Source organism: Artemia franciscana, chromosome 14 (assembly GCF_032884065.1).
Source record: "Artemia franciscana chromosome 14, ASM3288406v1, whole genome shotgun sequence".
Taxonomy (NCBI): domain Eukaryota; kingdom Metazoa; phylum Arthropoda; class Branchiopoda; order Anostraca; family Artemiidae; genus Artemia; species Artemia franciscana.
The window spans coordinates 35,432,972-35,459,789 of NC_088876.1; the positions used below are offsets into that span (position 1 = coordinate 35,432,972).

Here is a 26,818-nt window from a genome sequence, read left to right on the forward strand (position 1 = left end):
CACCTGAAATTTAGCATCGCCAAAAATCTTGTCAAAAATAAGATATGCCTATATAATTCAAGCATCCACAGAAATAGATCAGGTTTCTTTAGTATACCTTTGCCTTTATTGCACCTTATGCCTTGTTTTCACTGTCATTTTTACTTCACTTGGGAGAATCGGCTCCCTTTCCCCTCCCCCAAGGATTTTGATGAAGTCACGCCACTGGAACCCTGCTCTACAAACACAATTTGCTACTTAATATCATCAGTAAACCTAGACTAACTTATTTTTATTCAGTTATAAAATAATGAAAATTTTCGAACAGCTCTTTATTAAAAATAAAATATAATGATTTAACCAATCCACAGATCTTAAAGGGATAAATAGCGAATATTCCATTAAAAAAAGGATAAGGTAAATAAACTCAGTCAATGCCTACTTTATGGCTAAAAAGAGGTTCGATTATTCCTACTCTGTGTATTTGGGAGCTGGAGAAGGAGTAAATTTCATTGTTGGCATCCAGAACTGAAAAAGAAAAAACAAGTTACCCAAATTTCTATACAACTAATTATTCATTATGATAGAAAAACCAAAAACTGTAAAGGAGGCCATAACCAGTCAATCCTTTTCATTGAAAGCTTATGTCAACTGATTGACTCAAGCACTATTGACTGTCTAGAAACCTGATGGACGCTTGAGTCAAGCGCTGACGGTGATTGATAGAAAGTTTGAATGACCCAATCATTTTGATCAAAAGAAGTGTGCTACATTAGCTTTGGTCAAAACTGAAGGGTTGATTGAAACACACGTCAATCGATTGACGGAAACTTCTGATCAAGATGATTGACCATCGAGGCCCTCCTTAACCTAACAAAGAGAATCGTGGACACTTCTGATTGTTAGCTGTAGTTCGCATAACCAAAAGAATGGAAACGGAGTTCCAGCTTTTAAAGGGAAACTATTTTGTGATAGAGCCAAGGGCTTCACTTATAGGAGGTACGCCCTCCCTATGTTTTCAGTCAGTCGTTAAATGCTGGCGCGAAATATATGACGCGAATTCAATGAAAGAAGATCACTTATTCGGTGATTAAAAAGAAGGTTTTTTCAACTGAAAGTAAGAAGCAACATTAAAACTTAAAACGAACAGAAATTATTTCCGTATATGAAAGGAGTTGTCCCCTCCTCAACGCCCCGCTCTTTAGGTTAAAGTTTCGCTCTTTCTCACAACTCTACTTTTTAAACAATAAAAAACTTTAGCGTAAAGAGCGGGGCATGGATATTACGGAATAATTTCTGTTTGTTTTAAGCTTTAATGTCGCTCCTTACTTTCAGTTGAAAAAACTTTTTTTTTATTTAATTTCTGAACGTTTTTGAATAAATGCATGTTTTGATAAAGCTCACCACACATGAATAATTAAGACAAAATTTGCATATTAATTTTTTTGGCTTAATGGCTTTCTTATAATTTTGATCGGAAGATTTTGATAAAAACCAAGGGGTGGGGGAGGAGGCCTATTTGCCCTCCAGTTTTTGGTTACTTAAAAAGGCAAGTAAAACTTTTTATTTTTACGACCGTTTTTATTAGTAATAAATACACGTAACTTACGTAACGAACTTCTATGTTTGTATATTTTTATTACGTATATGAGGGGGTTCACCCCCTCGTCAATAGATCGCTCTTTACTCTAAAGCTTGAATTTTGTCCCAATTCTTTAAGAATGACCCCTGAATCGCAAAGGCCGTAGAATAAACAGTTGAAATTACTAAAAATACGTTATCGTTAAGAGCGAGGTATTAAGGAGAAGACGAACCCCCTTGCATACGTAATAATTTGTTTGTTTTAAGTTTTAATGCTGCTCCTTACTTCCAGTTGAAAAAAAATTATTTTCTCATTGTTTTTTTTAATAATGCTAGAAAATCCTGCGCCCCTTTCATGGAAATTCTCTTTCCTCGTGATAAATTTCCCCATGGAAAGATCCTCCCACGTAATCCCCTCTCCCCTAACGCAAAGAAGTTCCCCTGAAAACATCAGTATACTTCCCAATTACCATTACTACATGTAAACAATGGTCAAAGTTTGTAACTTGCAGCCCCTCTTTCGGGTACTGTGGGGGATTAAGTCGTCCACAGACATTGTTATTAGGTTTTTCGACTATGCTGAACAAAACGGTTATCTCAAAATTTTGATCCGGTGACTTTGGGAAAAAATGAGCGTGGGGGAAGGTGTCCGCCAATTTCTTTGGTAACTTAAAAAGGGCACTAGAAATTTTAATTTCCGTTAGAACGAGCCTTTTTACAACATTCTGGGACCACTGGGTCGATACAACCACCCCTGGAAAAAAAATAAACACGCATCCGTGATCTGTCCTCTGGCAAAAAAATACAAGATTCCACATTTTTGTAGATAGGAGCTTGAAACTTCTACAATAAAGTTCTCTGATACGCTGAATTTGATGGTGTGATTTTCGTTCAGATTCTATGACTTTAAGGGGGTGTTTCCCCTATTTTCTAAAATAAGGCAAATGCTCTGAGGCTCGTAACTTTTGATGGATAAGACTAAACTTGAGCATAAAAATACGATTCTTTTGATGTAACTCGTTGTACCAAAATTTCGTTTTTTAGAGTTTCGTTTACTATTGAGCCGGGTCGCTCCTTACTACAGTTCGTTGTCATGAACTGTTTGAAAAAATGAAGCATTTCTTATATCAATATCCTTCAAATCAGTGTGTAAAATCCACCCCCCCTCCCTCTAAAAATTTTGACTTTTAACGCTTCTGGGGAGAACGCCATAGTTGTGTTGAGTGAAAGATAAACATGATTGTTTCGTTTGTGCTTTTAGCATTATGGACTAAAAATAGTGTATATGAATTATTTGGATCATTATTATGAAGATTCCTTCTTAGGATCTGGCACAAAAACAATAAAAGAAAGGATGAAGGGATTAAAGGATCTACGGATGAAGGACGACAGAATACTGAAGATTGTACTTTTCAGCCAAACAGAAAGCAATTCGTCCGCGGTTGGGGTGGGAAAATATCGTTAAGAAAGACTGAAGGGAAATGAGAAAGGGGGTGTAAAGAGAGAAGCTTTGAATAGATTAGGATGTAGGAGGAGCGTGCGTAGCGGTGTTGGCCTCAGGAGTCTTGGTGCTGTGGTGAGTTGTTAGTAGTAGTACTAATTGGAAAATCAACTCAACATCGCTTCGAAGAAATAATGCCAATCAGACAATCCAAACGATAATCAGACGGTTTAACTATCAAGGAAGAAAATCAAAGACGAACACGGGGAAGAGGTTTCTACACTTCTGATTTAAAACATGAGCATTCCAAAGTGGTTGCCAAAACATCTCTTGCCTTGGTACAAATGTTTCGTAAAAGTGTTTTTAATACAAATGATCCAATATTCCGTATCAATAATAGACAAGAAAATCGCTGGTGGAAATAATTGTCCATTTCTACGATTTATGGACGACTAGCCCTGACTGACTATATAATAGTAATCTTTAGGAAAAAAGAAAATGCGTAATGGCGTTTTAATTTCCATGAGCATTATTACGAGCATAATTTCCATCTAAGCCTCATTTGATTTACTTAACTAGTTAACTAATACGTAGATGTTGCTGTTTTTTTGTAACTTTTAATTTAGCTTCGATTTTTTTTTTGGAAAAACGCATTCTTAGTTCACTAAAAAGTTGACTACGAAACTACTATTAAAAATTCTCTGTTCTTAGATATCTAAAAAAAAATTTTGGCAAGAAATTCAAACTCGACAGCTCATGCTTTGACTTCTAAGATGATGATCACCTTGATGAAGCCTGTGTAGCACAGCGGAAAATACGTTGGACTTAGTCCGAAGGTTCGATTCCTGCCACAGGCAATGTTTTGTCCTGTGGTGGCGCAGTGGGTTTGACCTTAGCTAGGTAGTACGGGACCCAGACATCAAGTCATGCTGTAGCAATGCACTGCAGGGCCGACGCACAGACCTTAGCAGTCAAGAAGCGTCGTTAATCTGATACAATACAAAACTTCTAAGATGGAGTCGTGCAACATTTTGGAAAATGGTGTTATGGGTCTTGAGTGAATAACTATATCTTTTGCCATTAAAGGATTTTTCTAGTGTTTTATTCTGATTTTAACAATGGAAGAATTTTATGATAATCAAGCTGCTGATGAGACTTTTGCAATTAAGCACAGAAGATGCAACAAGTATTGGTACTCTAATTGGTATCTTGAAAGGAATTCTTGCCAAGCCAAAAAAAAAAAAAAAACAGGAGGTAGGGATACTCCCTACCTCCTACCTAAGAAAATGCAAAACTCAACTGCGAAACGATAATCTTCAAAATATAATCAAATTGCACGAAAAATTGGAAAATAAAGATACAATGGTTCCATCCTCTCTTGAAAATCGTGGATTCTACTCTAGTGTTGTTAAAGGTCCTGAAACCCTTAGAATTAATCCTGAGCCTTGCAGTAATTAGGCAAAAGTTCATTAAAAAGGAGAGAACCTCCAGCAAAAATAGAGCTGGACATTAGTAAAACAATCAGATAAGATTTCAGCAAATTTTCTGCAAAAAAAATCAAACAAGGGTGAGAAGGAAAAATAATTGTTGAACTTAACTTAAAACAAGACTTAAGCAATGCTCTTTGTGTTTGCAACAAAAATTCAGTAGCATTAAAATATACTTCGAGAAAATTAAAAAAATACCCGCCAAGGATGCTTGTGAACAGTGTTCCTATAATCAAAAATAAAGCAGAGCGCAAAGAATTTATAGAACACGGTAATCCAGATATGGGAAAATTTGTTATTGCTGGAGAAACCTTGGAAGTGGTGACTATTATTGGAAAAGGAAAAAATTGCAGCGTAATATTAGAGATGAGCCCAAAAATCAGAGGAGAAATTTTAAAAAGAGGAGGCCTCAATTTTGAACTTTTATCCCTACACTACGAGGACTACATTAACCTTATATGATGCACCAATTGTTGCCTTTTCAACTATAAGAAGTCTGATCATAAGGGTGATTTAACCTGCTCTTGGTGCATCAGCAATCATAACTACAATAAATGTACTAAATCCTTCAATCATCGCCCGTGTTGCCGTTCGTATAATAAGCGACAGTTAAATTAAGAGCCACATCCATGTTATGATTACAAAAATTGCCCAGGAGCCAGAGAAATAACCGAACAATTAAAAAAAAAATACTGATTATTTATCATGAATGCAGAACACATCACATGTAAATATGTATAAGAACAACTTACAGTTTCTACAAATTACCCGACAGCATTGCTATGCTGCAGCAGCACAATTAGAAAAAACACTGGTCGACTTATGCCCTGATGTCGTGCTTATCCAAAAGCCTTATATTAATAAATCTGGTAAACTTTCATCTGTACCGAATATGTACAATATCTTCTCAAAGACAACGTTTGAGAAAAGATTTTAAAGTGCTGCTATACTTGTCCGCAAATTCCTTAAATGTGATATTTGTTGCTCAAAATGTGATATTTGATTGGTCGACTCCTCGACCAATGAATGTGTTACAGTGTCTGTTCATCTTAAAAGTAGATCTATTCTAGTTTTATCCATGTATTGCCCTCCATCCTTGTGCTCAGTAGATAGTTATTTAGCAAGTACAGACAGTCTTAGAAACCATTCAAATTATGTTTTGGGGGCAGATTTTAATGCAAAGAGCTTCCTCTGGCTTAATAATATTTCTTCTGATTTGAAAGGTAAATCCATCGAGGATTTTGTTGCCAGGAAACCATTAGTAGTACTGAATGACCCAGATATGCCAACTTATGAATTTTCATATTCCAGCCGCGATGTCACAGAAGTTAGAATAAATTTACTAAAAACTTGTAGACAGCTGAGAAGTGATAAATGACCCCCATCCTTATCTGACCGCTTGTATATAAAGTTTAGCCTAGTTTTGAAACCTAACTGGAATGTTTTTAGTAAGGTTATTTTAAATGAAATTTTTTTTCTTTAAAAGAGTTTTCGCATGCAAAATGGTTTGATGTGTTTAAAAATTATGTTAGCATATGGCCAGCTAACTTTTTTGAAAATAAAGATTAAATAAGATTGAGAAAGCTGATTCTCCAATGTGCTTGTGTGGTCTAATGGAAACATGTAGTCATCTTCTATTTGGTTGCCCTGTTTATTGTAAAGCACCTATAGTAATGGAGTTTGAGTTAAGTGAATACGAAAATAAGCTTTGTGTTTGCTTTATTGCTGATAATTAGAAATAATAGGAGTTCAAACTATTGTAAACGATTTTTATCCCGCATTTAGTTAGTGGTGTTTTGTTTTTGGTAGTGTCTATTCTTTTTTCTTTTTATGTAGTGTGTACATTTTTTTTTCTCTATGAAATACCTGTTTCTGGTTTAATCACGAAATAAAGTATCTATCTACCTATGCACAACTTATTTCTGTTCTGCTTCTGATTAACAATAAATTTGAGCTTTTTGAACAAGAGGCTTAAAGTATGATTAAAGCAGGAGAAATATTGCTTCTCCTGCTTTTAATAAAGCAGGAGATGTATTAGTTGTTTCCTTTCAAGCTTCACCTGTCATTTTAGAGTTATTATACTATCATTTCACAATTGTCTAGTGTCAATTTCTTGAAAATCAAATAGATTTAAGACCCCTTTCCTTCAATGGGTACATACCTAATTTAAAACTAGGCCTAAAATACAACTTGATTTTTCAAAATACTTTTGAATACTTACTTTGTATTGCTTGTCAGAATACTCTTGCCAGGGTTCAGTGTTGGATTTTTTTTGCCATGAAACATCTGGATTCCTGGAAGCTAGTCTCATCAAGTAGAAACAGGCGCCAACACAACCACCACCAACAAATACAAAGAGTGGAATGAGCTAAAAGGAAAAATCTAGATAAGGCACTTATTCTCAGTTGAACTTGCACTTGGAACTTGGCCAACTTAGGAGTTTCCAAACTTTCAAACTTTTGTGTTTACACATAGGCTAACACAGGCGCGTAAACAGGAATTTGTTTGTTGTTTTTTTTTTTTTGGGGGGGGGGGGCAAATCCTTCAAAACAGAAGATTAAGGCCTATTATATTACATAACACCTACAAAACCAAAAGCATACATATCAATAAATAAAGGCTCACCCTATATTGTAAATTGCAACCTATGAGCAGAGCTAAAAGCAAACTTTTCCAAAATCACATCCACTGATACAGAAATATTTCAATAGGCGTTCAAAAGTGCGAAGCCATTTAGTTGGCCTTCATCCTTATTAGATCTGAGGCATATAACTTGACCAGTTCTTTAACATCACTAATAGGCTCTTTTACTACAAAAGATAGGATTCTACTGAGGCCTTTCAGATTAACTTAGTGACTTGTGACTTGAGTGGTTGTATGTGCTTTGGAATATTATGTGAGATGTTGATATTTCTCTTTTGTGGCATGCCAATGGTGATTTTCAATTCTTGGCATATGCAGGTGACTTCTGAAAACAGCTGACTGAACTACTCCACCTTGTTTTATGTATCTAGAAATATTTCTGTCACACTTTTGAGACACTGAATGCACATAACCATATCAATGTTTTCTGACTGCAGCAGCTTAGACAAATTCAGTGTGTACCCCAGAAAAAAAAATCCATCACAATAAGGGTTACAATATAGTCCAAGTTAAGGATGTTATTGAGCCGACTTCTGGCTTTTGACAATGCCCTGGAGTCCCCATTTGTCTCTACGCCTTCTAGGGCCTTCAAGATCTGAACAATTAACTGCACTGATATCTGTATTGCATCGTGTCTTTCAACCCATCACGTTTCACACACTCCTTTCAGATTGACTTCAGTGCAAGTTTTTAAGACAACACTTCACTTGGCACTGAAGTGAAAGAAAATAACTGCTTCATGAATAACCATCATACAGTGCTTGAATTCTAGAGCTGCAGTACTGGCCATTGCCTACACTTTTCTCAAACACCTCTTTCATAATTGGATTGTCTTCCATCCAGTAGCATAGCAAAGTCCTAAAATTTCCATTGTTTTTACAGGCTCTACAAACGTCAATTTTCCTGGATCCTCATCCCCATGCAATGCAAATCCTTGCCCATCTCTTCAAAACAATATTGTTTTGCTGATGGGACAAAGCCGTTTTCTGTTTATTTCTATTTAATCTCTTTTCAACACTTCTGCAATAGAGGACTTTTGCTTGCTCACTGTTGCCAGAAAAATTTCCCCCCTAAACAACATCATCTTTACGGTAGGAGTTTGAGTGATGTTTAAAAAAGTCTTCTAGGGCATTTTTCCAATTCACATGAAGCTCCATGACAAGCTGTCCTAATTTTTGGTGAAACCTCCTTCCAGTTTGATTACAAGCAAACAAAGCACAATACTTGCAGAAACACCCTTTTTTCACTGAAGAAAATACTAGCTAAGGGTACTTATCCATCCAGCTAACTTGAAACTTTCGTTTTTTTGAGCTTGTGACATGAACTGGGAAAGGATAGTCCTTGTTTTATCCGAAACTGAGCCTCCTCTTTCAAAAAAAAGTTCCAATGTCAATCTCAATGTTTATTTCATCACGTTTGTCTGCTACTACCTCAGCAGTTGGTATTGATTATCAAACTGAAGTAAAAGGTCCAGTCACAACAGCAATGTTCAGCTGATCACTATTGCCACGTTTTTCCAAGTCAACCTCACAAATTTGTCACTTTTTACCCAAAAGCTGGAGAACACTCTGTTGTTTTTTTGTAATTTTTATACTTGTCCTATCTTTACCTCAAGGTTTTAGACTGTCAACTGAAAAAACCTGGGCTTGATTGCACGAATAACTGCTTCATCCCTTAGAGAAGGACCATCCAGAACAGATGACCTTTAAAAGATAACAGTTAGCTCAGATTGCTTGAAAGAGTGAGAAGTTGAGAAGACAGAAAATGAATTGATACTATGCTGGTGACCCTATCAGGTAATTTCAGCCCAAAATATAATCAAAAACGGTTAACACATTATGTTTAGATCAGTAATTAACCACTATCCCCTATTCTGTGAGAGATATCAGAAAATAACAATAAAATAAAAAATTGTGAGATTTTGGAGGAGCCTGGGTCCAGAGCCCCCCCCCCCATGTAAATTATTTTGACTAAGTCAGGAGAGAAAATAAAAGACATGGCTATAAAAATAATGATAATATTGAAATAACTTCTTAAGGAGGTCATAAGGAAAGATTTAAGGGAAGCTGAAACTTCCTGGGAGGGTGTAAACAGGAAAGCTTTGAATAGATTGGAATGGAGGAGTGTGCATAACTGTGCTTACCTCAGGATGCTTGGTGTTGCAGCAAGTTGTTATTAGTAGCCAGGGGCACATCTAAGGTCAGAGGAGGAGGACACCCCCTCCAAAAGTTGTTGGAACAGCCATGACACCTTGGAATTTAGCTTATGTTCCTAGTTTAATTTAGCTTATGTGTCAAATACACTAATGAATTGACATGTGTCAAATACACAAAAAAACACTGATGAATTTGTTGGCACTTTCTTTATACCTCCCATATTTGTTATGCCCCCCCAAACTCAAACACAAGCTGCACTAAGCAAGGAGGCACAGAGGAGGTAGCTAAGTGCATGTTCAGACTAGGCAAGAAACCATACAGTAAAAGGCTATATAAACTGAAGCTACCATCGATGATTTTCTGATACAGGTGCAGTGGCACACCACAAACAAACAGGAGCAAGGAGGTATAGAGGAGGTAGCTAAATGTATTTTAAGACTAGGCAAGAAACCATATATTAAAAGGCTATATAACCTAAGCTACCATCATTAATTTTCTGATGTAGGTCCAGTGGCACACCACAAACAAGAGTGAGGAGGTAGCTAAATGCATTTTCAGACAAGGCAAGAAACCATTCAGTAAAAGACTATATAACCTAAAGCTAGCATCATTAATTTTCTGATGCAGGTGCAGAGGCACAACACAAACAAACAGGAGCAAGGAGGTATAGAGGAGGTAGGTAAATGAATTTTCAGACTAGGCAAGAAACCATATATTAAAAGGCTATATAGCCTAAGCTACCATCATTAATTTTCTGATGTAGGTTCAGTGGCACACCACAAACAAGAGTGAGGAGGTAGCTAAATGCATTTTCAGACAAGGCAAGAAACCATTCAGTAAAAGACTATATAACCTAAAGCTAGCATCATTAATTTTCTGATGCAGGTGCAGAGGCACAACACGAACAAACAGGAGCAAGGAGGTATAGAGGAGGTAGCTAAATGAATTTTCAGACTAGGCAAGAAACCATATACTAAAAGGCTATATAACCTAAGCTACCATCATTAATTTTCTGATGTAGGTCCAGTGGCACACCACAAACAAGAGTGAGGAGGTAGCTAAATGCATTTTCAGACTAGGCAAGAAACAATACAGCAAAAGGCTATATAACCTAAGATGTCATCATTAATTTCCTGATGCAGGTGCTGTAGCACACCATAAACAAACAAGTATGTCAACCAAACCAAAACCATGCTTTTCATTCTGCTTGCCAATCAAAGACAAACACAGGGTCACTGAAAGAAGCCTCATAAGCCCTCAGTCAATAAAAGATACATACATGGCCTTTTAGCCAAAGATTTGCAATGATTGGAATGTTGGAGCAGCCAGTATTAACTGGTATCCTCAAAGGAGGATTTGACAAAGAATAGGGAGCCAAACCTTCAAGATACAAATGGGATTGCCCTTGCTTTATTCTTATAACAAGGACGAAAATATAGACATAAAGAAACCAAAAGGAATTGATAACTGGAAGGCATTTCATTAGATCATAACTACCCCCTGAGTCCAGTTTTCCCCTGCCCCCAAAGGTAAAATTCAGTTTCTTCAAAAACTTGAGTTTGCCTCTAGAAAAACAGGTCAGATTTCTGTAGTATATATTTGCCTTTATGGTAGTATATGGCTTATTTTTCATCTTTTACTTTATTTGGGAAAATTGGCTCCAACTTAGCCCCTCCCCTCAGGATTTTGACTAAATTACACCACAACTTAGATCTTTCCAAAAATTCTTAATTTGGTCATAATTTTCCAGAATAATTGTTAATTCTAGTTAAACTGAGTTAGGAATTACCATTAATACCTTCATACTGCATTTTGCAGAAGATAAGAGCAGTTTTGCATATTGTGATGATTTTTCAGTCTTGCTTGTAAAAAAAAATGCAAATCTGCATAACATAAAAAATGTCTAATTCATGCAAGAAAACATGCTCAGAAATCCCAAAATAGCTAATTGTTAAAAATCAACTGTATTGACCATTTCTGCAGGCTCAGTCCCAATAAAACAGCACTAAAACTCAGTTTACAAGATTAATGCCAAGCCAGTGATTTTGTATGAATGTTAATAAATTACAAAATTTATACAGAACTAAAACTTGTATAGGTCTAACTTTCCTTACTTTCTTCTGTAAGTTTTATTTCTATGCATTTTAGGCTATATAGCAATTCTTGGGATTTTCCTTATTATCTCAAAGCAATGATAGAAGCTCAATATTCTGTTGTTCACTTACAATTGAGTCTAGCTCACCAAATGAACACATTACCTAAAGGACTGATCAGCAACATAGAAGCGATTAAAGCCAAAGTTGAAACTATTGAACTAGCAGTAGAATCAAAGTGCAATGTCATCAAAGTTAAACAAACTACACCTGATACTTTAAAGGCAGAAACAAAGACTCTAAGAGCAGATATCAGCTGCCAAGTGCAGCTGATCTAAGAAGACTAGAGGGCAATGAAAAATATATAGAGCAGCAGGAAAATAACCTAGTTGCTTATGGCATTCCTGTGACTACAGATGATAATACTCATGATCAAAACTATTTTGGAGTCTCAGTAAGGTCTGCCATCTGTTCCTATCAACAACTTAAAATATCTACCCCCTAGGCTAACCAGTGAATCTGTTCAAATACCTCCCCCTTTACTTTTCACTGTGCCTACAATTTGGATTAAACATGCCATTATTAAAGTCTTTCAAGCAAAATCCAGATATCTGTTTTTATAGTGACATGTCAAAAGGAGAGAGAACTAGACATAAGACACTTGTTGACAAGCTGAAAGACAGAGTTACAATTGGAGAAAAAAAAACTTGATAATTTTAATGGGAAAAAACAGAAGCACTGAACAGAAAAACAGAAAAAAACAGAGCACTGAGTGTTGTAGAAATGCACACCCCAACACCCATGCAAATATAAAGCTGCCATATGTCATAATCATTTTAATAGTAATGATGATGATGGAAGTGTTTATGTCCCATGTTCTACTCTATTACCCTCATTTGAAATGGGTATGTATGACATCAGATACTTCAAACAGTCCACAAAGCCTCAATGACAATTCTCTCTGTCAATCTACTGATTCTACCAACACAGAAAATAAGGAACAAGGACCAGATGTCAATGGCTACTCAAAAGCAAGTCCAGATGTTTACCTTCTGTTAGCAAATATAGATGAAATTACTAACAAAATCAATGAATTGATCAGTCTAATTTATAGTAAAGATTATGATCTGGTTCTACTTACCAAAGTATGCCTTAAGAATACCAATAGTAGATTAGAAGATATGCATATTCAATTACCTGGTTTACTCCCATAATATGACAAAGAAATGCCATTGAAGAAAAAGGATAAGGCAGGCCATTATGAAAAATATATGAAAGCCTGAGATAAATTAAGGAATCTCACAAACAACTATACCATAATTCTGAGAAAGACTTACCAACCAAAGTAAGTTGAACCCTAAGAAATTCTGGAACTATGTATCAAGCAAATATCACTTTAAATTACCTTAAATTGCAGCTCGGAACAATCTAAGGATTTTCTCCTTGTAGGCTCTGTGAAGAATTAAAGATGAGTTGAGGACACATGGGCTGTCCAATCATATTTCCACTCAACATTACTCTATTCAGCATCCACTCTTGATTTGAAAGTGTCAAGACTGTGTTGCAGAGACAGCATATTCTGACAGTCTATTCCAAAGGCTGGTGACTGACATATTAGATAGTTAGAGACTTTGAGTGACATCTGGTAGAAGAGGTGATGGAAAACAAGATTAAATCTGGGACATGTTTGTTGAAATAAGTTTGAAGGCAGTTATAACATCCCTGCATTTGCATCTATCACAACCAGATATCCATAAAGCACTTAACAGCATGTGATGGAAATAAAAACATTGGCACCCAAAATATAGCTGATCTAAATTCTGATAAATATAGGGACATGTTTTTTGAAATAAGTTTGAAGGCAGTTATAACATCCCTGCATTTGCCCCTATCATAACCAGAGATCCATAAAACATTTAAGAGCAATTAATGGAAACAAAGGCATTGGCACCCAAAACATAGCTGATCTATAGCTGATCATGTTATTTTAAGGGTTAGTAACCAAAGTTACTAACCCTCAAATTGCAGATTGGAACAATGTAAGTATTACCTCCTTGTAGGCTCTGTGAAGAATTAAAGATGAGTTGAAGACTCATGGGCTGTCCAATCATATTTCCACTCAACATCACTCTATTCAGCATCCACTCTTGATTTGAAAGTGTCAAGAGGTGTTGCAGAGACAGCATATTCTGACAGTCTATTCCAAAGGCTGGCAACTTTGTTTTAAAAGAACCTGTTTCTCTGGCAGAGTGTGCATGACATCTTAGATAGTTATAGACTTTGAGAGACATCTGGTAGAAGAGGTGGCAGCAAACAAGAATAAATCAGGGACATGTTTGTTGAAACAAGTTTGAAGGCAGTTATAACATCCCTGCATTTGTCCCTATCATAACCAGAGATCCATAAAACATTTAAAAGCAATTGATGGAAACAAAGACATTGGCACCCAAAATATAGCTGATCTTTTAAATGAGCAATTTGTATCAGTCTTCACAGATGAATCTGATAATGTTCCTTAGCTTAAAGTACAACATCCAGAAGCAAACAAGTAACATTAAAGTTACTACATCATGGTTGAAAAACAACTCAAAAGGCTGGACATCAACAAAAGCACTGGTCCTGATAACATTCACCCTCATCTGCTAAAAGAAGCTGCTAGTGAAATTGCCCCTACACTATCTATACTTTTTCAACATTCACTTGATCAAAAGTATGTCTCCTTCCAATAAGGACTACCCTATATCACACCTATCTTTAAATAGAGGGATAGATTCAAAGCTGATAATTACAGACCTATCAGCCCCATGTCTGCTGTTGCATAAGTTCTTGAGAGGATCTCCAACAGACAGCACAGCTTTCTCCCTGGATAGTCTGTAGAAACTAAGCTTCTAGGCACTTATGAAGATGTTACCCAGTTACTGGAGAAAGGCCTTCCTGTTGATTTGATTATTTTAGATCTAGCCAAGCATTCAACAAGGACTCACATAATTGGCTTTATTTTAAGTTAACAGTAGCAGGAATGCACCATGAACTAACAGACTGGCTAATGAACTTCCTGGCTATTAGATTTCAGACTGTTCAACTCTTCACAACAAAAAGCAAATTTAACTATGCCCAGCCCTGTCATGTTCTAAGAATGTGTTCCCTAAGAAACAGTTGGGGACCCACATTGTTTCTTCTTTATATAAAGTCAGAAACCATTTATTACCAAAGTCAGCAACCACTATACCCTTTATCCTGATGATTCAAAACTATTTGGTGTACCTGATAAATCATCAATACAATCTGACCTAGAGACTGTGTGAGATTATTGTGTTGTTTTGGTCACAATAATCTTGTAGACCAATACCCTATGAATGATAACAAGATATTGTCTCCTGTTTCTCTCCAAACTTACACCAGTGGCAAAGACCTGGGAGTCACTATAGATAATCTTCTGACATTCTATGAATACTCTACACAAACCATTTCCAAAGCAAATTGTAGCATTCAACTTATTAAAAGAAAACTTACTAGCCAATCACATGGAATCTTCTTGAAGCTATACCAGGCAATTGCAAGACCAGTTCTTGACTTTAGAACCTGCCTTGCTAGTCCTTTTTACAAAGGTAATATATAGTTGATTGAAGGTGTACAAAGGAGGGCCTCAAAGTGCATCTCTGGACTTGGTGAGTAACCATATAGTGAAATACTATCTAAACTAAAACTCCTATCTTTGACCTTCCAACACAAGCAAAGTGACTATGTAGATCAAATTACTAACAAAATGAATTAATTAATAAGTCTGACTTATAGTAAAGAATGCCAAAGTCAGCAATCACTAAACTGTTTATCTAGATGACTCAAACACATAGAATCTTCTTGAAGCTATTGAAGGCAATTGAGACCAGTTCTTGACTATGGAACCTGTCTTGCTGGTCCTTCTTACAAAGGTAATACATAGTTGATTGAAGGTATACAAAGAAGGGCCTCCAAGTGTATCTCTGCACTTGACAAGAAACAATATAGTGAAAGGCTATCTAAACTAAAACAACCATCTTTGACCTTCCAACACAAGCAAAGCAACATGTCTCTCATATACATATTTGTCAACCAAACCCAAAATGAGCTCTTAATCCAGTTACCCAACAAAAGACAAACATGAGGTCATTCTAAAAAGCTTCTTAAGCCCAAAGTTAATAGTAGAATCAGACAAGACTTCTTTATCCAAAGGGTCATCAATGATTGGAACTGTTAAAGTGGGAGACAGTGTCATCAACATCAGCTGAAGATTTTAAAACAAGACTTGACAAAGAATTAGAAGCCAAACCTTCAAGATACAACTGGAGCTACCCATCATCTGTGCCTTATAAATAGTGATTAATATATATGTATATCAAGGAGGCACACTTGTGCCTCAATAAAGAGGCAAACCACAACAATGTTAAGCGATCTTCAGTTCCAGTAGTCACAGAGGGATGCATTTTGTAGCCCAAGCTCCAACTAAGAAGCCTGCCAAATTTCATCCCCCTCCAACTTTTCCTTCATGGGGAAAATCTGGCAAAAGTTTTGACCCACCAGCCCCAGCCCCCCTTTAACGTTGTCCAATAAGGCTGAAATTCACAAGTTAAGGTCCCCTAGGGCCCAGGAGCTTATTGGCGAAATTTCAGCTTGATCCAATAACTCCTTCCCTGTTTTCCAGAAACCACGCATAGCCACTTAATTTTCATATTCTTTTTTTTCTGCCATGCCTACAGGTCACAGCTGACATCCAATCCGGGTGTACGAAGACTCATTTGATGCGGAATTCTCCAAGTAAGTTTCCTTGAAAGTTTCATAGGAAAATCTTAACCCCCCAAAAGTTTCAACCCCCAACCCCACCCCACCCCTTTAACATTGTCCAATTGGGCTGAAATTCACAAGTTAAGGTCCTCTACAGCCCAGGAGCTTATCTGTGAAATTTCTGCTTGATCTGATAACTCCTTCCCTGGTTTCCAGAAATCATGCATTAGCCACTTAATTAACCCATTTCTCCATAAGAGCCCATAAATTTTAAAAGTTATATTTACACGCATGCAGGTGGTTAGCTCAGTCAGTAGAGTGTGGGACTTTTAATCCTTGAGTCTCTCTCAAGTCTCAGGTTCAAGTCTCTTATTGGGTGGTTTTTTTTTCACAAAAGAAAAACATACAGAAATAATATGAAAAAAACTTCAAAAAAACTTTTCTTAAAGAGTTAAAGAGGCTGCATCCCAAAGTCAAACCTTAAAATGTACAGGAATTAGGAGAGGCAGTTGGGGGGCTGCCCCCCCCCCAAACCCCCTGCTGTTAAAGACTCTTTTGTACAGGTTTTTTGTGTGTGGGGGACTTCATTGTTACTAATTACTAGTTTTGGCACAATGGTTCTCCTGTCCTCTTGTGTTTAACATTTTTTGAAGTTATTCCATTATTCATTCATTTCAATTTTTTGTTAATTAAAAGAGGGCCTTTCCAAAGCCAAGAGCAGGGGTTAGGGGGGTGGCAGCCCCCACAACAAAAAACCTGTACAAAAGTCTTTAAATGCAGGGAGTTTGGGGGGCAGTAGCCCCCCAACTGCCTCTCCTAATTCCTGTATGTTTTAAGGTTTGACTTTGGGACACAGCCTCTTTAAATCTTTAAAGATCTTTTAACCTCTAGAATCTTTGGTTGGATTGCAACATGTCCAATACTGGGACAAAAGACAACAGGTTTTTTTGGAAGCAACCCAGAAAAATGTATAGATTGGGTGTCCAAGATTAAAGTCTTTTGTCCCAGTATTGGACATGTTGTAATCCAATCAAAGATTCTGTCCCAGAATAGGCAGAGTGGTCAAAGTGTCCCAGTACCAGTTGTCTTACCCTACTTCAAAATACCTTCCCAAGACTATATCCTAGTTAAATTGTATACTACAAATAATGCAATTTAGTTTGTCAGTAGAAAAGGCAATAAAATTCTAGTTTAGCAACTTCTTGCTATCTTAGAAAGGGGTTTAGTTAGGAAAATTCCTTCAGGTATGGGTTTACAGGCTAAAGTATATCCCAGGAAGGTATTTTAAGTACCCACCTCCACTCTTTCTCCCTCTATAGGGCTCTTAAATTCACCTACATTACATGTGTATACCTATTGAAATTTTGACAAAACAACATTTTACCTTAATTTTCAGTTACCAACTGCTTTTTCTCTACCTTTAGTTCTGAAAATGCAATTACTGTTATTTGAGAATTCTGAGCCATATCAATGTTTTTTTTTTAATTTAGCAAATGTATTTGCATAGCCTATCTATAAAACCTTATAAATTGGGATTGAGCAAAGTTGTGAAGCTGAAAACAATTTTGTTGTAGGCTACTTCATTCAAGCAGAAGATCTATTTTGCAAGGTTTCACTTATATAACACACATATTTTTAAGGCCATCAAAGGTCAGGACCCTCTGGAGGGAGTGGAGGTAGGTACTTCAAAATACCTTCCCAGGATATACTTGAGTCTGTAGACCATCCCTGAAAGTTTCATTTTCATAACCTAACCCCTTTCCGAGATAAAGGAAGTCACTAAACCCGAATTTTACCAAAAAGGCATCTAAGCCTACTTAAGTAAATTAAGAAAACTAGTTAAAAACAGCCTGGGTTTACCAAGAAGTGAGTAGGCTAGTTAAATTAGATAAGTATTAACTTACAGATGGGTGTTTAGCCATTCCTTTAAGACTTAAGCCTTGCATCTTTGTGAGCTTTATTTAACAACAAATTACACTTTCTTTTTGTCGTTTTCGCAACAGCTGAAGAAATAACAGTGTAATGAAAATGATGAATGAAGAGCAATGCGTTTTCGTAAGGTCCATTTCAGCCCACCTAAGTCAGATGGTGTTCAACTGTTTAGACTCGGAAGTTTTGGATTAAGTTCGAATTTTAACCTTCGTTGAATTTTTGAAAATTCAAAGACCTTGACACTAATGGCACCAATATGAAGGAAGGGTAGAGTATTTAGCCCCCTATATTTTGAAAATGTTTTTGGCGCTGTTTTTAAGGAAAAACCCTTTTCCGTCTTTTCTTTGAAAAGATTAAACAAAAAATACTTCCCCTAAGTCTGGAAAATATATATCACTCTCCACTCACTGCAACCATAACCCATCAATCTTTTCTCAATTCTGCCTTAACTTCATCATCCATACCCAGGCTCACAGAATCTCTGCTTAACAGTGACTTTGTACGAGCTAAATAACGCCACCTATGCTATCAACCAGATCATCAAGAACCCATGATAAAATTCACACCTTCTGGTAAAAGGTCCTAGACCCCTTTTCCGCGAGTATGGAAAAACCTTACCTGCTATTTGCAATTTTTTGAGGGATATGAATCCACCATATCAAATTTAGTCCCGAGCTTCTAGCTTCCAGCCTCCAAATTGAGTATGAAATATGATTCGTTATATGATGATATGTGATATATGCAAGCCATATGATGAATAACTATGATGCTTCATTGCAGAAATATAAAATGGCTTCTCATGGTATCTAAATACATTTCAAGTTTGCAAATTAGTTCTCAAGCATAGCAATCAAAATGGGAAGCTCATCCCTTAAGAAAAGATCATTCACTGAAACATCCCAAGGCACTTACAACGAAAACTCTCGTAAAATTCTCCCCTCTCCTACTAAAATTCGTTCTTAAAGGTGTCATAGACTTCGAGCAGACACAGCTGCCGCAAACCTCAATGCTTTTGGCACAAATCAATTTCCTGTTAATTCCCTTTTAAATCTTCGTTCATTTTATGCCCTTACATGTGCTTCGTTTACTTTCGACTCCTACCTTTGTATCTGAAAGCTCCTCATATTACCTGTGTTGTTTTGATGATATAAAAGTCCCTGCCACACCTTGCGTTTGGTCTGATTTTAGCCCTCTAGTTGCATCTTCAATAGCATTTCAAGCTGCTGCTCGTTGAAGTTATTTCTTTGCAATACTCAATCGTCTGGTGGTTGATTTTTTGACAGTTAGTTTTAATTTACGAATTGTTAGAGATGCTTTTTTTTATTTGTTTATCAATTTTTTTTTTTTTCATTTCTATTTGAATGTATTTTTCAATAGGTGTTTTTTTCTTTCAATAGGGGTATTTATTGATTTTTTTCCCAAGTTAGTTGCATAAAAAGAGATAATGGTTTTGAAGCGTCCGATGGCTGATTTTGCATAAACCAATTTTAATCTGTGATTTTTTAAATGTGTATCTTTTTATTTAATATTTTATCATTCTCTTTTGTCCAGCCCGGAAAGTTCCGCATCGCCTGATTTCAATTGTCGGTTTTCTCATTTTTAAATGAACTCTCTTTTTCTTTTCATTCTGTCTCTTCTTTCTTTTTTTCTATTTTTAGGAGTAAATGTTTCATATATTATGCGTTTGAATGTTTAAAAGCTTTGTTTCATAATCTCCCTCTTTTAAAGGCCATGGAGACTTTGTTGGGATTTGTGATTGTATGATTGACTGATTTTTTTTCTATTTTTTGGTTGAAATCTTATCTATAGTAATTGAACTTTGCTGGGTCAACAAATCAAAAAGTGGATTTCTTTTTAAAAATAAAGTAACAGAAAATTTTTGGTTTTAAGATAAAGTCTTCGGTTTGTCTTAAGAAGACAAACCGAATGTCTCGTTACCCTTTTTGAATAATTTTCGGAGGGGGGTGAGTTTGCTCCCCTAAACACACTCATTTCGTTGAATATGTTTAGACTAAGCATACAATAAGCGTACAAGAACCTATATTTAATAAATTATTTACATACAATTGTTTAAAACGTACAATTTACTTTTCCTGTCACTTCTTTGTTTCCATAATGTAAAGACTTCAAATGAGTGTTGTTATTTTTATGTTTAAATAGCTCAGAAGAAAAAGAACCATGAGGGAGGGGACGATAAGTTGAAGTCCCGCCCTAGGTGTCAGAAGACATTTCTACACCAATGAAGATACTGGCTGATAACGATCTGAAATCAGATTTGGAAGGAGCTGACTGAAGAAACGTTATTTTACCAACATTAGCAAAGGAATGGATGATTCCTTCTTCAACTTTCAGTCCACGCTGAACAACGAAACCATCAACCAAAAACCTGGAGGGACACAGGAAGGTGGAGCTGAAGACTAATGGACGGAATCGGTCACCTGCCAAGTTTTCAAAGTCTCCGCCACTAAATTTCTCATGCATGATGATATATCACACCAAGACCAAATTTCTCAGTTGAATTTGTTCCTTTCGTTATTAGTTTAGCCTTATAAACATTTTTATTGCTGCTAAGTTGACAAATTGAAAATCACAAAAAGTTAAAATACCTCACTGATAACGTCCATGGATTTACTCAGATGTTCATGGAGCATCTTCACCTGTCACAGCAATGAGTAGCCACCGGCAATTTTTAAATTTCTAAAATCTTTTGAAGCTAGACCAGATAACCCTTTTGAGTATATTTGTGCCGTTCCTAGGAGTTGTGATTAGCTTTTTGCTACGATGCAGACACTACAGTGACTAAGATGTTGACAATAACCCCTAGCCGGTGTTGCCAGAAATACATTCAAAAGCTATATGATACAATATTTTTGGATAAATAAAACTTATCTGACGTTGCATTGATTTAGAAAACTTAGTTAGAATTCGTTACATAACAATTTTTTTTCTTTAAAATTAAGTTTTTTAGACTTTAGCTACTTTTTTTGTGTTTGTGCTGTTGCATTGGTGATTTCTTTTTTCAATATATATATATATATATATATTTTCGAAGGATTTTTTATGTGTTGTGTCTTCAAAAGGTCTTATTTTGCATTCATTTCCTTGAATTTTATTTAGGTCACATAGACGATTTGATATAATGTAAAATTTTTAATAATTGTTCAGTATTAATATAGATTTTGGATTGGTATGTTCATTCTGATTAATATAATTACACAAGGGGCAAAAGCAAGGTATAAGAAGCAAATTCTGAAGTTACTTGGTTGTTTTACATTTGTTTTTTCATTGGCATATTTTTGGGGGGTGATGCCTAGCACGGGGATACCATAGGGAATTTATGGTAGCACGCCACTTGCCTGGGTAGGGAATTTAAAGGGCCGAAACCCTATAGGCAAGTGTGTATTCTCCTGATGAGCCCTTGTGTTGGGTTGTCGCCTCTGAATTATTTGTCTTTTTTATCGTTTTTAATATTTGATAAATGACGACTTATACTTACTTACGATACGACGGCCTATCCACGGATTATTCTTTATGGTTGATTGTGTATGGCTATGCTGTTTGACCTATGTAACTGCATGGATGAGTAGAGTTAAGGCCTCATCCAAGTACTGATCCATATTAATTACTAAATAGTAAAACAGTCTTCCTTTCTCCTTCTGTCTTTTTTTTGATGGTTATGTTTCCGTGTTTGTGCTGTTGCATTGGTGATTTCTTTTTTCATTTTATATATATATATATATATATATATATATATATATATATATATATATATATATATATATATATATATATTACAGATGAGATCCAAAGCGGATGGGAGGGATACCAGATTTGAACCTTTTACGAGATCCTTACGAGACTTGTCATGCACTGAAAACCTATTTCACAGCATCAGGTGTCTTTCTATTTAAAATCATCCTATAGGGAATATCGCATAAAGACCATTCCTTATCAGGTGACAAGATGAAAGAAATAATAGTCATTTAGAGAAAAAAAAATTAGAAAGTGGAGTCAGTTTAAACAACCAATCCGAGTATCCAAATTTAAAACTAGAGACGCACAGAAACGCACAGAAAACACGAAGAAACGCACAGAAACACGTCTTTCGTCAGAAACGCATAGAAACACGTCTTTCGTCAGAAACGCACAGAAACAGAAACGCACAGAGTGTCTGAATTTCTCGCATCAAAATCCAAATAATAAACTCAAATTATTTATTCACAAATATCTGAACAGCCCAAAATACACTTTACGTAATATTCTCAAATGTACAGCTGGCCAAATCATATTCATGTACAACACTATCCTGATAGTCCCTGATCTTTCCTCTAATTGCTCATGGTTAAATCGATTTAACCACGAGCAAATAGGTGGCAGCAAAGGTTTATTGAATTTTTGACAAAGTTTTAGGTTAGTAAGAGTTTTAGGCCTAGTTAATAGAACGGGTATGCCCGACACAAGGACTTTAATAGTCAAGAAGTGTCGTTAATCCAATGCAATGAAAGACGGGTTGAAAAGTTGCCGCATTGAAGTGGCAAAGACATTCTCCCGACGAAAGGACCACGAAGGGTTGTTAATCTGATACAATACGGGTCGAAAGTAAATCTCTAGACTTGTTTATCCAAGGTTACTTTGGACTAGTCATTATCAAAATTTTTTCCCGTAAGTTACCAGCAATAGAATTGTTGATTAAGCGAAAAATGATTAAAAATGATTAAAAGAGGGTAAAGCAACCCAAGATTTTTTTTTAGAAGCAAGATAGGAAAACATTTCTAAAAATACTCAACAATACTAAACTTTGGAACTTTGTTCCAAAAACAATTATATTTTTGTAATTTTACATAAAAGCGAATAAAAAGACTTAGTTTTTAGATACTTGCAGGAGGATCTTTTTATTCAGGGTCTTGTTATGACGTAAAATTATGTTACATAGTCTAAGAGTCAGATATACAGAAATGATGGAAGACAACTAGGATATTGTATTCCGCATAAAACTTAAATTCACAAGAACGGGTTAAAACTAATACAATACAAATGTTGAATCGCCATAAAAAAACTTCAATTGATGAATTTTTCCCTTTTTCAGTAGTGCATTACAACTTTATTTTAGAGCCCCCCTTTTCTGGCCAACATCACAAGTTACATAGCTTCTAAATTAATTCACATGATCAAGGACTAACTTTACGCTTTAGACATGAGCGATCTATCTTTCTATTGCAATAAATTAATTTCCTTTCCATTACTAACTACAATCTATAATCTTTTATAACAGATTGCAAGTACTAAGATCACCAGCTATAATCATCATAATCATCAGATGACAAGAAAATGAAAAGGGGTTTGGGGGACGCAAATGCCACCACCAAACAGAAAGCCTAAATTATTACAGAAAAACTTTCACTACTAATAACGAGACTATCTTTAGTGGGGTTTAAATTTGGGCAATACTAAGCCAAATTTACTTTCCACGCCATCTAAGATCGGTAACGCTACTTGGTAGCCTCCAATATGATCAGGATTCAAGCTCCTTGCAGTTTCTGCACTTGTCACTATCCGAGATTCAGATCCAGCAGGACGCCTAAAATAAAATTAATTTACTCATGGATAATTGAAAACACGTTCTCTCTAAAAGAAGGCAAAGTAGTTTCACGTTTTTATTAAATACAAGACACTTTATATTACTACTAACAACTCACTGGAGCATCAAGCCGTCTAAGGCCAACATAGCAACGCACACTCTTCCTCCATCCCAACCGATTCAAAGCCTCCCTCTTTGAATCGAGGAAGTTCCCCTTTCCCTTAAATTTTTCCTTATGATATCCTCCTCCCCATTCAGGGAGGCCCTGCTTTTTGTTTGGCCATAGATCGTTGGCCAAAAAGGACAATCTTTAACAATCTGTTGCCCTTCATCCGCAGCACGTGTCCTAGTCACTCCAAAGAATAATTCAAAGATAAAAAATTAAAATAACCTTGAAGTAAATTACTATTATTATTATTATCAACAATTAAGCACACAGCACCACATGACTTGAGGTTAAAACAGATGTACACTGCGGCGTTAATTGGGAGGGGCTTGCATCTGTCATGAAAGATTTCCCCCTCCTATACATGGAAATTGTTTCTTTTTGTTTCATCTTTTTTGTCTTTTTGAAATGAAATCCCGAATCGATCAAAATACAGGGTAACTGATTTTTTTTCTTTTTCTTTTCCTTTTTTTCTTTTTCCTCTCCTTTTTGTATTGTTTTTATTTGTATGTGTAATGGGATTGTAGGCCCAAACAAGCTCTGCTTCGGGCCATTTGGTTGTTTTGTTTTGTTTATTTATATTAATAAACCCATCTTTCTCTCTCTTTTGTTTTGATACGGTTTTTTAGTATTTTCATTAAAAAATGGCCTTTCTTGCATTTTCATTGAACAAATTAAGATCAACAAAGATGGCAACTTACTAGATTTAAAGAAAAATACACTTTTGCCACCCACTCCCTTCATTTCCATGATATGACCCTACTGGCCGCACAGGCCCATACTCCAGCCCATTCTAGTCAAAGCTTCACTCTTACCCCGGTCCCATGAAGTTGCCCCTTCTAACTTTCATGATGTCACTCTAGACAAGCGAATGAAGTTGCCCCTTCTAACTTTCATGATGTCACTCTAGACAAGCGAAAAAGTAGTTGATTCAAGCCTTTTTTTATGCCCAAGGACAAGCAAAATAAATTTACCAAAGTGAAATAAGTTACAACAGCAAAATTAAGAATTTACCTTATTTCATTACCTAGGCTACTGTTATTTTTCCTTTCTAAGGATTGCTTTAAAGACAAGTCCTTTCAAAATCTATGCACTGTTTTGGAGACTACAGTGACATCCATATCATAATGCAACTAAAAAGCAGTACAGATGATTATTTTCCCGAATGAAAATATTATTCCAAAATATCTATACAAACGGTTTCTTTGATTTTTAAACAAGTAAAAATTAATTAAAAATAAAAATTTAAGACCACAAAATACAGAAAATGTGTAATTACTCCGCACATACGGTTGTAGGAAACAATTTCATCAACTTTATATATATAGATATGAAAAAGAAAAATCACAAACCACGTGCACAACCAAAATGAAGGGGGACGAAAAGATACATTTTTAAACCGTTTTTCTTAGTTTTTTGGGGACGAGGGGTCCTGACTGTTGATCACCTGAGAAGTATATACAGTAGCCCTGCTTTTATTATAGGAGGTGACTTTAACCAAACCAAGAAGAGCTGGTTATCATCTTGTTTGTCTTTAAAACAAGTAGTACACATACCCACCCATTCTTTGGGGGGCATATTGGACCTTATACTCACAAATTGTGATGATTTTTACTCCCCTCCCTTTTCTCTTGGTCCCGTTGGTATGTCAGACCACAACGCAATTCTTTGGAAAGCAAGGGAGTCTTTACCAAAGCCCAAACTATCCCGTGTCACTGTTCGTCCTTGTACGGAGTCGGCCATCTGTGAATACGGTCGACGGATTGGCATATATGACTTCCCCGAAGTGTAAAATACCGTGCTCTTGGAAACTAAGGTATCCGATTTCAATGCCACTTTATACAGTCAATACCTAAAGATCTTTACAACAAAATCATTTGTTGTTAGTGAATACGACAAACCATGGATATCTCCAGCTATTAAATTACTAATAAAAGAGAGGTCTCGCCTCTACTCCCGTGGTTATATAATCAACGGCAAGAAATTGCGAAATCAAATAGTCTCTTTGGTAAAGAAAGCCAAAGCTCGGTATGGTCGTGAAACCATGCCCTCCCAATTACTTACTTCAGACCCCAAAAAGTGGCACAACGCTGTGAAAAAGGTGGCCGGCCAAGGTTATGACAACAGTGTAAAGATCAGCAATGATGGCGGGTCCTTAATCAGTGCAGAAGAAGTGAGTGAATTCTTCACCAAGATCTGTACTACCTATCCAACTATTACGGCTCACGAAAAGTCCACCATAAATGAAAAATGTGAGCCTGAGAGCAACATAATAGTCAGTGAGTTTGATGTTTACACGGAATTACGGAAGATTAAACCGAATACATCTTCATACCCTGGTGAATTAACTGCCAAACTGCTACGTGAATATGCAGCCTTCATAGCATTACCACTGTCCAGCATCATTAACGAGTGTTTTGCTTCTGGCTTTTTCCGTCACAGTGGAAAAGGGCCTATATTAGAATTATTCCAAAAAGCGCACCCCTAGTGCATGCGACGATCTCCGCCCGATCTCACTTACACCTTGTTTGGCGAAAGTAACTGAGGCCTATATACTCAAGTTTCTTCTGAAACAAATTCATGGGCGTATTGATAAATTCCAGTACGGTGGACTCCCCAAGTGTAGTACTACAATCTACCTAGTACGGATGTTTGACTGCGTCCTCCAATGGCTTGAAAAAGGTAGCTGTTTCGTCGACATTTGCGCTGTGGATTTCCGAAAGGCCTTTGACCTAATCCGCCACCGGACTGCAGGCATGAATCTCCAGGAAATGGGGGCCAAACGATGCACCCTTGGCCTTGTACTTGACTTCTTAACTGGCCGAAAACATAAAGTCTTTGCACTCCACGAAAACGATTCGGATTCATCATGGTCAGATACTTCTTGCGGGGCCCCACAAGGCACAAAATTAGCTGGAATAATTTTCCTGGATGTAATTAATTCCCTGCTTAACCATCACGACGACCGTTACAAGTTTGTAGATGATCTGTCCCTAGTGCT

General features: G+C 36.4%; 2 protein-coding genes across 3 annotated transcripts in view; both read right to left on the reverse strand.

Annotated features, from left to right (window-relative positions):
- Positions 1 to 296: 296 nt before the first annotated feature.
- On the reverse strand, positions 297 to 18,201 carry LOC136035648 (cytochrome c oxidase subunit NDUFA4-like). The gene is made up of 3 exons (XM_065717553.1): positions 18,046 to 18,201; positions 6,710 to 6,856; positions 297 to 507 (listed from the first exon to the last, which is right to left on the reverse strand). Exons 1-3 carry the CDS (start codon positions 18,085 to 18,087, stop codon positions 451 to 453), a joined length of 246 nt encoding a protein of 81 aa, XP_065573625.1. The 5' UTR covers positions 18,088 to 18,201; the 3' UTR covers positions 297 to 450.
- A 4,072-nt stretch (positions 18,202 to 22,273) lies between these two features.
- LOC136035650 (calcium-binding mitochondrial carrier protein Aralar1-like) overlaps positions 22,274 to 26,818 on the reverse strand; it is an 89,428-nt gene continuing 84,883 nt past the window's right edge. For both annotated transcript variants that reach the window (XM_065717557.1, XM_065717556.1), the window contains one exon: positions 22,274 to 23,651. In XM_065717557.1, the coding sequence (XP_065573629.1) occupies positions 23,495 to 23,651 (157 nt within the window). In that variant the 3' untranslated portion in view covers positions 22,274 to 23,494. The remainder of the gene's footprint in view (positions 23,652 to 26,818) is intronic.